The sequence below is a fragment of the Petaurus breviceps genome, unplaced genomic scaffold (assembly GCF_028583685.1).
Source record: "Petaurus breviceps papuanus isolate PSGF00001 unplaced genomic scaffold, PetGlider_PUasm1.0 126, whole genome shotgun sequence".
NCBI classification, from domain to species: Eukaryota; Metazoa; Chordata; class Mammalia; order Diprotodontia; family Petauridae; genus Petaurus; species Petaurus breviceps.
Window position 1 is genome coordinate 32,559,817 of NW_027185655.1, and position 13,148 is coordinate 32,572,964.

General features: G+C 37.3%; 1 protein-coding gene across 1 annotated transcript in view; it reads left to right on the forward strand.

Moving 5' to 3' along the window:
* The window catches only part of LOC138166241 (rho guanine nucleotide exchange factor 38-like), a 58,370-nt gene that overhangs the window by 24,057 nt on the left and 21,165 nt on the right, over positions 1–13,148 (forward strand). The window contains exon 2 of the mRNA XM_069094721.1: positions 1,133–1,320. Within this exon, the coding sequence (XP_068950822.1) occupies positions 1,133–1,320 (188 nt within the window). The remainder of the gene's footprint in view (positions 1–1,132; positions 1,321–13,148) is intronic.

Consider the following 13,148-nt stretch of genomic DNA (forward strand, 5'->3'; position numbering starts at 1 on the left):
GGAAGGAAGGAAGGAAGGAAGGAAGGAGAGAGAGAAAGAAAGAAAAAAGAGAAAGAAAGAAAGAGGAAGGAAGAAAAGGAAGGAGTAATTTTGTAAGGTAGGTCCCCTCCTCCAAAGCCAGTGCACTTTCTACTGTAGGAGGGAAACACACATTTATTAAACATCAACTACCTGCCAGGCCCCGAACCAAGGGGTTTACAAATATTATCTCATTCTGTCCTCACAACAACCCTGGAAGATAGATGCTGTGCTTGTCCTCATTCTACAGCTGAGGAAAGTGAAGCAGACTGAGGGTAAGTGACTTGGCAGGGTCTGAGGCCAGATGCGTTAAAAGTCTCATTTCTATACTAGGAAACTAATGGAGTCCACCTGAGGCCAGTGCCTAGCAACCTAGGAGCCCTCAATAAGTGTAAATTAAGCCATAGAAGCTATAACAGAGTAGTCTGGTTTTTCATCCTATCAATGGGGTATTTCCTAGCAAAGCTAGGGAACAATTCACCTTTATGCCATAGATAAACACAATCTGGAATTTTTAGCTTTACTAAAGCAAGCTGACCTTAATTTTTTTTAAAGCAATTAGAGTTAAGTAACTTGCTCAAGGTTACACGGCCAGTTATTTTGTGTGGGTGCCAAGTATCTGAGGCTGGAACCGATCCTGGGTCTCTGGACGCCAGGGCCAGCGCTCTTACTCACTGTGCCACCTGGCCACCCCAAGCTGCCCTTAATATAACACTTGAAAACTTAAAGATAACCAAGGCCAACAAATCAGAGAGGGGTTCTAGTTTCCCCTATTGTGGACCCAGTTAGGGAATGGGTGGGGTGCTCAGAAAAGGAGAACTATCCAGGGACTATTTTTAACCAAGGCAGGCACCAATGCCTTCACTCTTTGCACCTTTGTGAAACTCCCCATTGTCAAGAATAGCCTCCTCTGGCCCCATCCTCCTTCCTAGCTGCTCAGTGTTCTGGGCCTGGCAAGAATTGAAACAAATCAGTGCCTAGGAACACATCTGTGAGATGCCCCAAACTTGTTTCATTGCTATGAATAATCCAGGAGATGCATTGTTAGCAATGAATGGGGACAATAAAAGGCCCTCCACCCAAGGTCTTATTGCTACATTTTTTAATTTAACAGAAAAGATGACACCACAAGCTGAGGCCTCCGCACCTGGGCCCCCAGCCCAGGATGAACAGCAGCAGATAAGCAGAATGATGGCCAAGAGGTCAAACATCATCAAGGAACTGATACAGACGGAAAAGGATTATCTCAATGACCTGCAGCTGTGCATTAGGGAGGTGGTGCAGCCGCTGAGAAACAAGCAGGTAAAAGGTCTCTCCTTTTGTGGTCAGTTTTTTCCCCTCCAGACCCTAAATAGAATCACTGGCAGAGTGAGAAGGAAGAGCCCAAGGGCATCAGCCCCTGCATCTGGGGGGGGGGTGGTCCCTGCCTCTCTGTGCCGCTTCCCCAGAGTGTTTGTTTGCACAGGGCTTTGTCCCCAAAGCTAATGTCCCGATATTATATTTTTTTCAAAGAGCCTTTATTTGGACAATCTGAATTTTTGAAGCCTACTGAAAAGGAAATTTTAATTTATTATTAATTAATTTTATAATATTATAATTCTAAATATAATTATATTATAATATAATTATAATAATAAAACAAATTAAAGTATTAAAATTAATAATAAACTCACTGCCCCTCTGCCTTTTCTAACATTTCCCTTCTGGGATTCTGATGAAACATGGCAAGATCATGCAGGCAGATTGTCTGTAGCATGAGTTCCTGGGGACACGGGGTACAGATCATCTGTGGAGAGGGCCCTAAGACTGGGGCAGAATTGGGGCAGAAGATTCATTTATGCAATAACAACAACAAAAATAATGAAGAAGAATAATAGCATTTATATAGCACTCTAAAGTTTACCAAGCACTTTGTAAAATATCTCATTTTATTCTCACAACAAACCTGGAAGCTGAGTGCTATTATCACCCCCATTTTACAGATGAGGAAATTCAGATTAAGTAACTCTCCCAGAGTCGCACAACTGGTAGCATCCCAGGCAGGATTTGAACTCAGTTCTTCCAGATTCCAAGTCCAGTACTTCATCTTTTAACTGCTTAATTTTTTGTTGTTCAGTCATTTTTCAGTCGTGTCTGTCCAACCCTTGGTGACCCCGTTTGGGGTTTTCTTGGCAAAGATCCTGGAGGGGTTTTACCTGAATTGTAATAGTGTTTTATATAGCACTTTCAGGTTTGCAAAGTGCTCTGGGGTCACAGAGTCAGACGTGACTGAACAACTACCTATCTCATCCCTTTTATCTTTACAATTTCACAAAGTAGGTGATATTATTATCTCCATTTCTCGAATGAAGAAAATGAACCTGAAAAACAGTTAAATGACTTACCCAGGGTCACACAGCCAGCAAGTGTCTGAAGAGGGACTTCAATAAACTCATATTTTCCTAATTTGAAGTTTAACACTCCATCTAACACTGTACCACCTAGCTGCAGAAACTCTATTTCTGCCAGTCACTTGCTCTGTGACCCTGAGAAAGTTGCTATGTTTGTCACAGTTCAGTTTCCTTATCTTGTATAATATAGGAGTTTCAGACAATATAAAGCTGTTTCTGTGTTCACACCCTTGGGAGAATAAGAATGGTGAAACCTATGGACCCCTTCCTAGAATAATGTTTTTAAATTACACACACACACACACATATAAAACAAAGAAACCAATTATATTGAAATAGTTAATAAAATATAAAAAATGAACCTTAGCTTAAGAATCTCTGGAACAGATGATCTCCAAGGTCCCTTTCAGCAGCAATGATCAAGAATTGATAAGAAAAATAATATTTGGGGCATTTTTTTATTTCAGTATGAATTAGAAACTCAATTAAATTTTAAACACCAACCTGAAGACTATTTAGCCCAAACCAAGATGATTTTAGACTCAATATAGTATAAGGATTTTCTCTCCGATAAGGCTGACCCTAAGCTAATTTTGAGTTGCTGGCAAATCTATCACTACCCCATTATCACTTTCTTGGTCCCTTTCCCATATTTCATTTCATTTTACTCTTAGATACCTTTCAACAAATTCCTGCTTAAAGTAGAGTGCAGGAGGGTGAAGGTATAAAAGGTGGCTGAAACCTGGACATGACAGAAAAATTCTATAGTAGTATGAGCCCAAGTCACAACCATAATAAAAAGTTGTCCTTTGGCTTGATTGCTACTAACTATTTAAAAACTTCCTTGTGAGTTTTTCTTTATTTTACCAATAAAATTAGGGCATCGATGGGGTTTTTAAAAGTTTGAGATATCATCTAGTAGAGAGATATTTAATACACAGGCCCCCAAGTGTGGTCCAAATCAGGTTAAAATGTAATTGGAAAATATTTAACAAAATTAATAAAAAATAATAAAACATAGATGATATTACATTATAAAACCAAGTCAGTGCAGCCAGGGCTTCCTATGTATGATTTGATAGCCTCTTTTTCTATTTGAGTTGGATACCACCGCTCTAGACTGCGTACCTAATTTTTCAAATTACATGAAACTAGGACAGATATATTGGATTTAAGATTTAAGATGCCAAAAGATCTCAGAAGGTTGAAGCTTATAACCTGAAGTTTAATTAACAAGGAGTGTCAAATCTTGGATGGGGGCTCAAAAAAATCACCTGCTCATGTGTAGGATGAGAGACATATGGCTAGAAAACTGTTCATTTGAAAAAGACCCTACAGATTGTAGTGGGTTATGAGCTGAATACAAATGAGTAGTGTGAGGCAGACTAATTCCAGAGGAAGAGGTAGCAGGTTATAGTGGAAAGACCAATGGCTCTAGTCAGAAGATAAGGGTTCAGTCCCACCTCTGAGGCTTCTGATAGGGGTGCCATTTGGCAAGATGCATAAAAGGGTTAGACAAGCTAGAATCCTGTAACTCTAGATATAAGAACCTCAACTTTCAATACTTTAGTCTAAACTATATTTGGTGTATTTTGCTTTGGGAAAGGACATTTTAGAAGACCATTGATGAGGTGGAATGCCTCCAGAAGAGTGTGATGAGGATGATGAGGGCATCTGGAATTCAGTTCAGTTCAACCAACATTTATGTCCGAGGGCCTACTCTATACAGGACACTGTGTTAGGTGTAAGAGAGACAAAAATCATTGCTGTCCTCAAGTGGTTTCCATTCTAGTGGAGAGATACAACAGGCGCACAGATGAGTAAATTTAAGAGTATACAAAGTGATTTCCAGAGGAAGAGAGCTAATAATGAGGGGTAAAAGTATAGTAACTGATAACTAGCTGTGGTTAGAAAGAAACTAGGAATCCTTTGAGGCAGAGGTGGGGACAGAGTGCATTCCAGGTGGGGTTGACCATTTGTGTAATCTTAGAGATAGATTGGAAGGCCACATATAGGAAACAGACAACAGGCCAGTTCAATGGGAATAGAGAGAGAAAGAGTAAGATGGAATTGTATTGTAGAGGCAAGAGTCAGATTTTGGAGATTTTTAAATATAGAATGAGAAATTTATATTTTATCCTAGAAGCAAAAGGAAAACACTGAAGATTATTGAATATAGGGGCAACATAGTCACAAATGTGTGTATACATATTGGGAATATCAGTTTGGTAGCTGTGTAGTAGGTGGATTGGGGAAGGAAAACACTAGAAGCAGGGAGATCAGATAGACTGTTGTCAAAGTCCAGTGAGATGCAGTGCAGCTCTTAACTATGGTAACATTTGTATGGGAACATATGGTCAACATTTCCTTTAGGGATATGGATTCTATGCCATTTGATGGATGTATGTTTAATACTGATATTACTTCATTATCTATTGTGCCTTTTAGCAAGATGTAGCTTCCATGCTTACTTCTTTTAATTAGGTCTATTTCTGATTTTGCTTTGTTTGAGATCATGATTGTTATCCCTACCTTTTATTTTTTTCGGCTGAAGTACAATAAATTCTTCTCTAGTCCCTTGTTTTAACTCTGTGTGTGTCTTCCTTTTCCAATATATTGCTAGGTTCTGATTTTTAATGCATTCTGTTATCCACTGTTATCTACTCCCATTTTATGTATGAATTCATGCCATTCACATTCATAATTATGATTACTAATTGTGCATTTCTTTCCATCCTATTTTCTTCTATTTATGCTTCTCTCTCTCTTTTTTACCTTGTCCCTCCTTTAAAGTCTGTTTGCTTCTGATCACTACATTTTTTAATCTGCCCTCCCTTTTATTAACTTCATCTCTTTCTCTTATTCCTCCCTACTTCCTTGTTGGGTAAGATAGATTTCTATATTCACTTGAGTGTGTATTAACACCTCTCTCTTTGAACCAATTTAGATGAGAAAGATATTCAGTGTTGCCTCTTGCCCCATTTTCCTGTCCACTGTAAAAACTCTTCCTTGGGCACCTCTCTTATGTGAGATGATTTTCCTCCTTCTTTCTTCCCTTCCCTCTTCTTCAATGCATTCCTCTTCTTTATTAATTCATTTTTTTACATCATCCCAACATAATCAACTCATTCCCATGCCCTCTGTCTATGTAGAATATTTCTAACTACTCTGATAACAATAAAATTCTTAGAAGTTACAAGTATCATCTTCCCATGTAGAAACTTAAACAGTTTAACATAAATTCTCCTATGATTTCTCTTTCCTGTTTACTTTTTTATATTCTCTTGTATTTGTCTTGTATTTGAAAGTCAAAATTTCTATTCAGCTCTGGTCTTTTCAATAGGAATGCTTGAAAGTCCTCTAATTAAATATCCATTTTTCCTCTTGAAGGATTATATTCAATTTTGCTCCTTGTCACTAAAGGTCTTCAAACAGAGGTTTAGCCTTTTGGAGGTGTTATAGAAGAGATTAATGCCTTGAGTAAGGGTTGAAATAAGTGATCTTCTGGATTCCTTCCAGATTTGGATCCTTTGTGAAACTATTCCAAAAAGTATGAACATTGGTGTATATGTGTGTGAGCAGAGCCTGAGTGGAGGAGAGGGAAAGTGGAATTTGAATGAGCAAGTGGACGAATGAGGAATGATTTGATCATTATGGTTTGCTACATATTTGATTTCATAAAGACCTTAATTTCCTGCCCCTTCCACAAATACCTTGTCAATGCTACAAAAAGTAACACATATTTCACTGATAGAGCATTTATTTATGCTTCAAGGTTAACATTGTAAAGATGATTCTGCAAGATAACAAAAACTGATCACAACTTTTTTGTGGGGGAAGGTAATTGGGGTTAAGCCCAAGGTCACATTGGTAGTTTTTGTGTTAAGTGTCAGAGGCCAGAACCCAGCCGAGTCCTCCTGACTACAGGGATGATACTCTATTCACTGCTCCACCTAGCGGCCCCCACAACTTTCAATGTTGAGCTCTTCTTGGAGACAGCAGACTTTGGACATGTAAGATTTATTTCCATCTCTGGAGGGTGGGTGTTATGTCATTCAAATTTCCTTTCCTTTCCTTTTGAAGTTTTCCTCCTGGTCTCTTACAGGTTTTTTTATTTATTACTGAAGTTGTTCAATTTAACATCTATGTGTCTTGGAGTTTGCAGCATAAGGTTTTGTTGGGTTTTTTTTTGTTTGTTTGTTTGGGTTTTTTTTATGCAGAGGTGATCTGTGAATTCTTTCAATTAGCATGATCTTTTCTATATTCAAAAGTTCTGGATATGTCAGATCCAGACAAAGCTAAGGACGTCCTCTGTCTCATTCACAGTGATAGTAAGAACAAAGGGAAATCTTGACAGATTATCTGGATTCTGTTTGACAGTGATTACACACATACAAGGTGGAAGGCAACAAAAGAGACTGATGGAATCCTCAATATGACTCTAATCTTGTCCCTGATCCTGACCATAAGTTGTTTTTTTTTTATAAAGAGAAAATGTAAGACACTATATTGCCACATACATTTAATAGATATTTAATTCTGCTATATAAGTGCAGTATAACAACTCTTGAACAGTTAGTGCCTTACATTCAGAACAACATGAACAATATTGTGTTTGTGATATTGTCCTTGTGATTGAAAATAAGAAAGTTATCTACAAATTTTTATTGATGGGAGTAAAAACAAAATTGTCTTTTCAAATATGGAATCTAGTAGATGAAAAAATTTAAATGCTGCACAAGTGCTAAAACTAAATGCATTATCATTTTCTTCTTATGTTTCTCTCTAAAAATAAATTGCAATGATATATTTTTTATATTGTCTAAATTTCCCCTGCATCCCTCCCTTTCTTCACTCTCAGAGGGCCCTCCTGCAGCTCATAACCTTCCAGCTCAAGTATTCCATCAGCCTTATCCTTCCTAATAATAAGAATTATACACATGTAGGAACTGAAAAGAGGAAGAAGAGAATAAAATAATCAAAACCAATAATTTTTAAAATCTGGAAATATTCATAATACTCTTCATCTGTGTATCTCCCACCTTTTCAAAGGAGTGGAAGGAGGCATCTTCTTATATCTCTTTCTGGAGACCATGCTGTTCTTTCTAATTTTGAACCACTATTCATTGTCATTTTCTTTTAAAACAATTGATAGTATTTTATTTTTATCAATTATATGTAACATTTTTAACATTAATTTTTAAAATATTTTGAGTTCCAAATTTTTCTCTCTTCCTCCTCCCTCCCCAAGACAGCAAGCAATATGATATAGGTTATAAATGTGCGGTAACGTAAAACATTTCCACATTAGTCATGTTGTAAAGGAAGAAATAGAGCAAAAGGAAAAAAATGAAAAAAAAAAAGCAAAAAGAGTATGCTTTGATGTGCATTCAGACTCCCATCAGTTCTTTCTCTAGATATAGATAGCACTTTCCATCATGAATCTTTTGGAATTGTCTTGGATCATTGTATTGCTGAGAAGAGATAAATCTATCAAAGTTAGTCATTGCACAATGTTGCTGTTACGGTGTACAATGTTCTCCTGGTTCTGCTCACCTCACTCAACATCAGTTCATGTAAGTCTTTCCAGGTTTTTCCGAGGTCTGTCTGTTTATCATTTCTTATACCACAATAGTATTCCATTACATTCATATACCAAAATTTGTTCAGCTATTCCCCAATCCCCTCAATTTCCAATTCTTTGCCACCACAAAAACAGCTGTTATAAATATTTTTGTGGATGTAGGTCTTTTCCCCTTTTTTATGATCTCTTTGGGATACATACCTAGTTGTGGTATTGCTGGGTCAAAGGGTATGCACAGTTTTATTGCCCTTTGGGCATAGTTCCTAATTGCTCTCCAGAATGGTTGGATCAATTAACTCCATCAACAATGCATTAGGGTCCCAATTTTCCCACATCTCCAACATTTATAATTTTCTGTCATATTAGTCAATCTAATAGGTGTGAGGTGGTACCTCAGAGTTGTTTTAACTTGCATTTCTCCAATCTATAGTGATTTAGAGCATTTTTATATGACCATAGATAGCTTTTATTTCTTCATCTGCCATAGTCATTTTCAATCACAAATAAAAGAATGTAATGAAAAATTAAATTTCTGTTTCTCTATTTATTACTTATATAGCCCCAGATCTTGATGGGCAGAGTGTGCAAGTATCTGAGAAAGATAAGTTTATGGTCCTTATATATAATTGAATTTTATTCAACTTAATTCAGCAAATACTTCTTAAGTATCAACTAAGAATAGAGCCCTATGTGAAGTGCTAAAAGGGATATACAGTTTATATAAAATATGGAGCTTGCTTGATGAAGCTTACAGGCTTGTAGAAGAAGAAGATATAGACACATTTAAATATATTGCTTCTGTTCTGATGGAACTCAAATTCAAATGACCTACTTCGAAAATGAATTTAATGTGGACAGTGTGCATTCAGGGGCTATACAGTTAAGCCTTCCATAGTCCCCAGAATTTGTTTTGCATTTATCAATCAATCAATAAGAATTTATTTATGGCTATGGTGTGTACAATGTTTTGGTGTTGAGGGTATAAATACAACAGTGAAACAATTCCTGCCCTCAAGGAGTTTATATTCTACTGGAAGGATACAACACCAATGCAATTGTTGTATAAAGTGCTGTGCTTGTGGACCCTATGAAGAGATATAGACTAGATTAGTGGATTAAAGCAAAAAGAAGTTAAGTGATTTGCACAGGGTCACAAGGCTAGTAAATGTCTGAGGCTGGATTTGAATTCAGGTCTTCCTGACTCCAGGCACTCTATTCACTTAGCTGCCTTCTAGCTTGTTATATAGCAGATGCTATACAAATTTTAATTATTATTATTAATAATATATATACATACATATATATTTAATGTTTAATTTTGTAAATTCTTAACAGACACCAGTTAATGAGTGTTTCCATGTGCACAGTATCACAGAAAAGACTGTACAATATTCATATATGAGAGTTAGTAGACTTCCCCCTCAAGTACTAACAGAATCATTGGTCTGAGCCAGTTCTTAGTATTACTTAGGAGAGACCCTGCCTCTATGTGTGGCTTTCTGGAAAGACATTGTTTGCTGTCATGTTGGATTACATTGAGTTGGGCATAGAAACCATGATACATTGCTATTCTGGTCTTTGAAACCCTCTTTTATGGGATTGAAATCTCTTCTCCTCGCTTGCTCAGTAAACCCAAGATCAAGAAAGATGAGGTGGTTTTTTTTTTAATCCTCATATTATGGTTTTGGGATTGAAATTTCCCCCCTTGTTGATACATTTACAAGCACATTATAGGTTTTCTTCAGCGAGAAGACTCCTGCTTCCTTTAATTCTGATCATCTATAATCTAGATCAAAACTCACTGGGTCTAGTAAAGAGGAAAATGAAAACATTTCCCAGCTCAGTGTAGGGGCTGTACTGCCTGGAATTTTAAAAGAGTAAGATACTATTCAGATCTGTCTTAATATCTAAGGCAATATATTCATTTCATCAGTAGAAGGGGATCTCATGCTCATACCTCTTTTCTCAGGACCCACTGGTTTAAATGAGAATTATTGATTATTTTTCCTTATGAAAGTGCCATGTCTCATGTCTATAACAATTATGCCAGAGCTATAAGCATGTTTAAAGTCCTACCCCCATGACATGGGCCATGCTAGACCTAGCATCAGTTGTTATCAACATGGATTTGCTTAGGCACCCAAATTCCATACTTAACACAAATGATTCCTACCCCGGAAGAAGTCATAGACCGGGCTCATCAGAACTAAACTAATTATCAGCTATCAGATGTCTAGGTAGCATAGTGGTTCGAGTCCCAAACTTTGAGTTAGGAAGATCTGAGTTCAAATGTGACCTCAGACACTTATTAGCTATGTGACCCTGGGCAAGTCACTTAACCTCTGTTTGCCTTAATCCCCTGGAAAAGGAAATGGTAAACCACTCCAATACTTTTGCCCAGAAAACCCCAAATGGGGTCATAAAAAGTCAGACATAATTGAAACAAATGAACAGAAATAATTTGTTAGCTAATTAAGGGAAAGAGACCCTACATACTGTACACATAACAAAATGACCAATAATACCAAGGAGTAAAGGCTAAGTTCCAGATAAATAGTATATACAATCAGCTTGGAGTTATTGAGAAAAATGAATGAAAAAGAAAACATTTATTAAACATTTACTATGTGGAAAGCATTGTGCTGATTGGTGAGTACATGAAAAGAAAAGGAAGATACTCCCAATTTCAAGGATGTCACGTTCTAATGAGAGACACAAAACATGTGGAAAGTTTCAGTCACCAAGTCAGATGGAAAAATCTTTGGGCTCGTGGGGTTCAGGGGCAAAGAAAACATTAATGTGTTTTAATGTCATTTCCACCGATAAAATCCTACCAATTTCTGAACCATTTGGCAGTACCAAGGATGTTGGTGGCAAATATTTCCCATAAGAGGGAAAAGTGGGATCATCTGTTAGACCTTTAAATCAATGAATACCTATGAAGCAGAGAACTATGGTAAGCTTTATGAGAGATACAAATAAATCTGGCACAGTGGATAAAGCAATGGACCTGGAGTAGAGAGGTGCTGAGTTCAAATCTAACCTCAGACACTCACTTGCTGTGTGACCCTGGCTAAGTCACTCAGCTTCCTCCTCTGTAAAAAGGGGATAATAGCACCTCCTTCTCATGGTTGTTCTGAGGATCAAATGAGATGTTATATGTAAAGAACTTATCCCAGTACCTGGCACATAGTAAGTGCTATATAAATGTTAGCTATTACTATTATTATTATTATTTTGCTTTTTTTTTGGAGGGGGGGCAGGGCAATTGGGGTTAAGTGACTTGCCCAAGGTCACATGGCTAGTACGTGTTAAGTGTCTTGAGGTCAGATCTGAACTCAGGTCCTCCTGACTCCAGGGCTGGTGCTCTATTCACTGTGCCACCTAGCCACCCCTTATTACTATTATTATGATTATTGTTATTATTATTAAATACAGGATGTCCTAAAGGTCTTAGTGTGGTTAGCTTTAAGTTGGCATAGCTTTAAATTACACTAAGACTCTTGGAATATCATGTATAATAATTAATAATTATAACAGCAATTTATCTTTATAGTTTGCATCATGATTTCTTCACAGCAGCCCTGTGAGGTAGGTAGTAGTATTTATGAGGAAACAGCCTCACTGAGCCCTAATAACTTGCCCAAGGACATATGGGTAATTTGACAAGGACCATCTCTGCCTTCAAAAGATAACCTTAGTTTCCTAATTTGAAGTAGCTCAGATGGCAGATTGGCTAGAATGCTGGACTAGTAGGCAGGAAGACCCAAATTCGAATCTCCCTCAAACATTGCTATGCTATATGACCATATGTGAAAGGCTTTGTTCCATTTTGTTGCTGTTTTAATTTTTGTTGCAAAATTGGTGTAATAAGAGTACCTCTTTCATATAATTGTGAAAATTAAATGAGAATATACATATGTATGTGTGTGTATGTATGGTGCTTTGCAAGCTTTAAAATCTTAAACAAATATTAGCTATCATTATATTATTATTAGTGTAATGGTGGGGTTGGGTTAGGTTGGATGAGCTACAAAAGGCTTCTTCCAGCTCTGTCATTTGGTCATTCTTCTATTCTTTATAAAAAGCTAAAAAACAATCAAAGATCAAGAAGAAGAGGGGATAAAATGAGATTCTGCAATTCAGTGACCTGTCTAAATTTGAACTCTGTTACTATAACCTTCAAGAACTCAGAGTGACCTCCATCACACAATGAGACTTCAGAGTAATTCCGCAGTAGAGGATATTTCCAATATTAGGCACAAATGAAATCTTTTGATGACCTTATCAAGTCTATTACCATGAAAAGCATCCCCCATGAAGTCAAGGTCTATAGATTTATAGTCAGTCTGGGTCCCAATTCAGCTCCGTTGGAGTGCTTCAGGCTCATGGACCTCTATGTGGATTCTGTGCATCACAGAGGGCAGACGGGTTCAGCTCTTTCGTTCAGTTGAATTGAAAACTTCACTAATTTTGGTCTATCCACACTAATGGCTTCTGACCTAGAATATATCAGAGCAATTAGCTAGTAATTTGTGCATTTAACTGGAAGATTAACTTACAGGAACCATTGGCTAGCAGGGACCCAAATTCAACCTGCAGTCTGACTCAATTAGCTAATATGGATTCCAGCTTCACTGCAGGAATTTCACACATACAAATGAGCACTTGCATGAAACCTGGTGGAATAAACACCAGTTCAGTCTGCACAGCTTTGTAATCTGTGAGCCAACTGTCTAAATAAATACCATATTAATTGGATAATTATCCTAGCCCACCGGTTGCCAAATGTTTCTTGCCAACCTCCCCTGCTGCCACTAAATGCTCTTTATGCTCAATAGGCAGTTTTTATTTCCTTCACCTTTCTTTCTCCTTTCTTTTCTTCCATTTTAGTTTAAAAAAAAAACCCCAAAAACAAAAAAAAAAAAGCGATCTCTGGCCCTTTCTTCTCAGCACATTCTTGTCCGTCTCTCTTCCTTATGGTCCCCCACCAGGGCTGTGCTGCTATAAACTCAAAAGGCTCACAAGATCCAGTGTGACATTTTCATGTGAGCATTTACGTGTTGGAAAATTGTCAAATGCTACAGATCAGGACTTAATTTATTGTTTTGTTGATTGTCTAGACCAGAGGTGTCCGACTCATGAGCCCCATGACT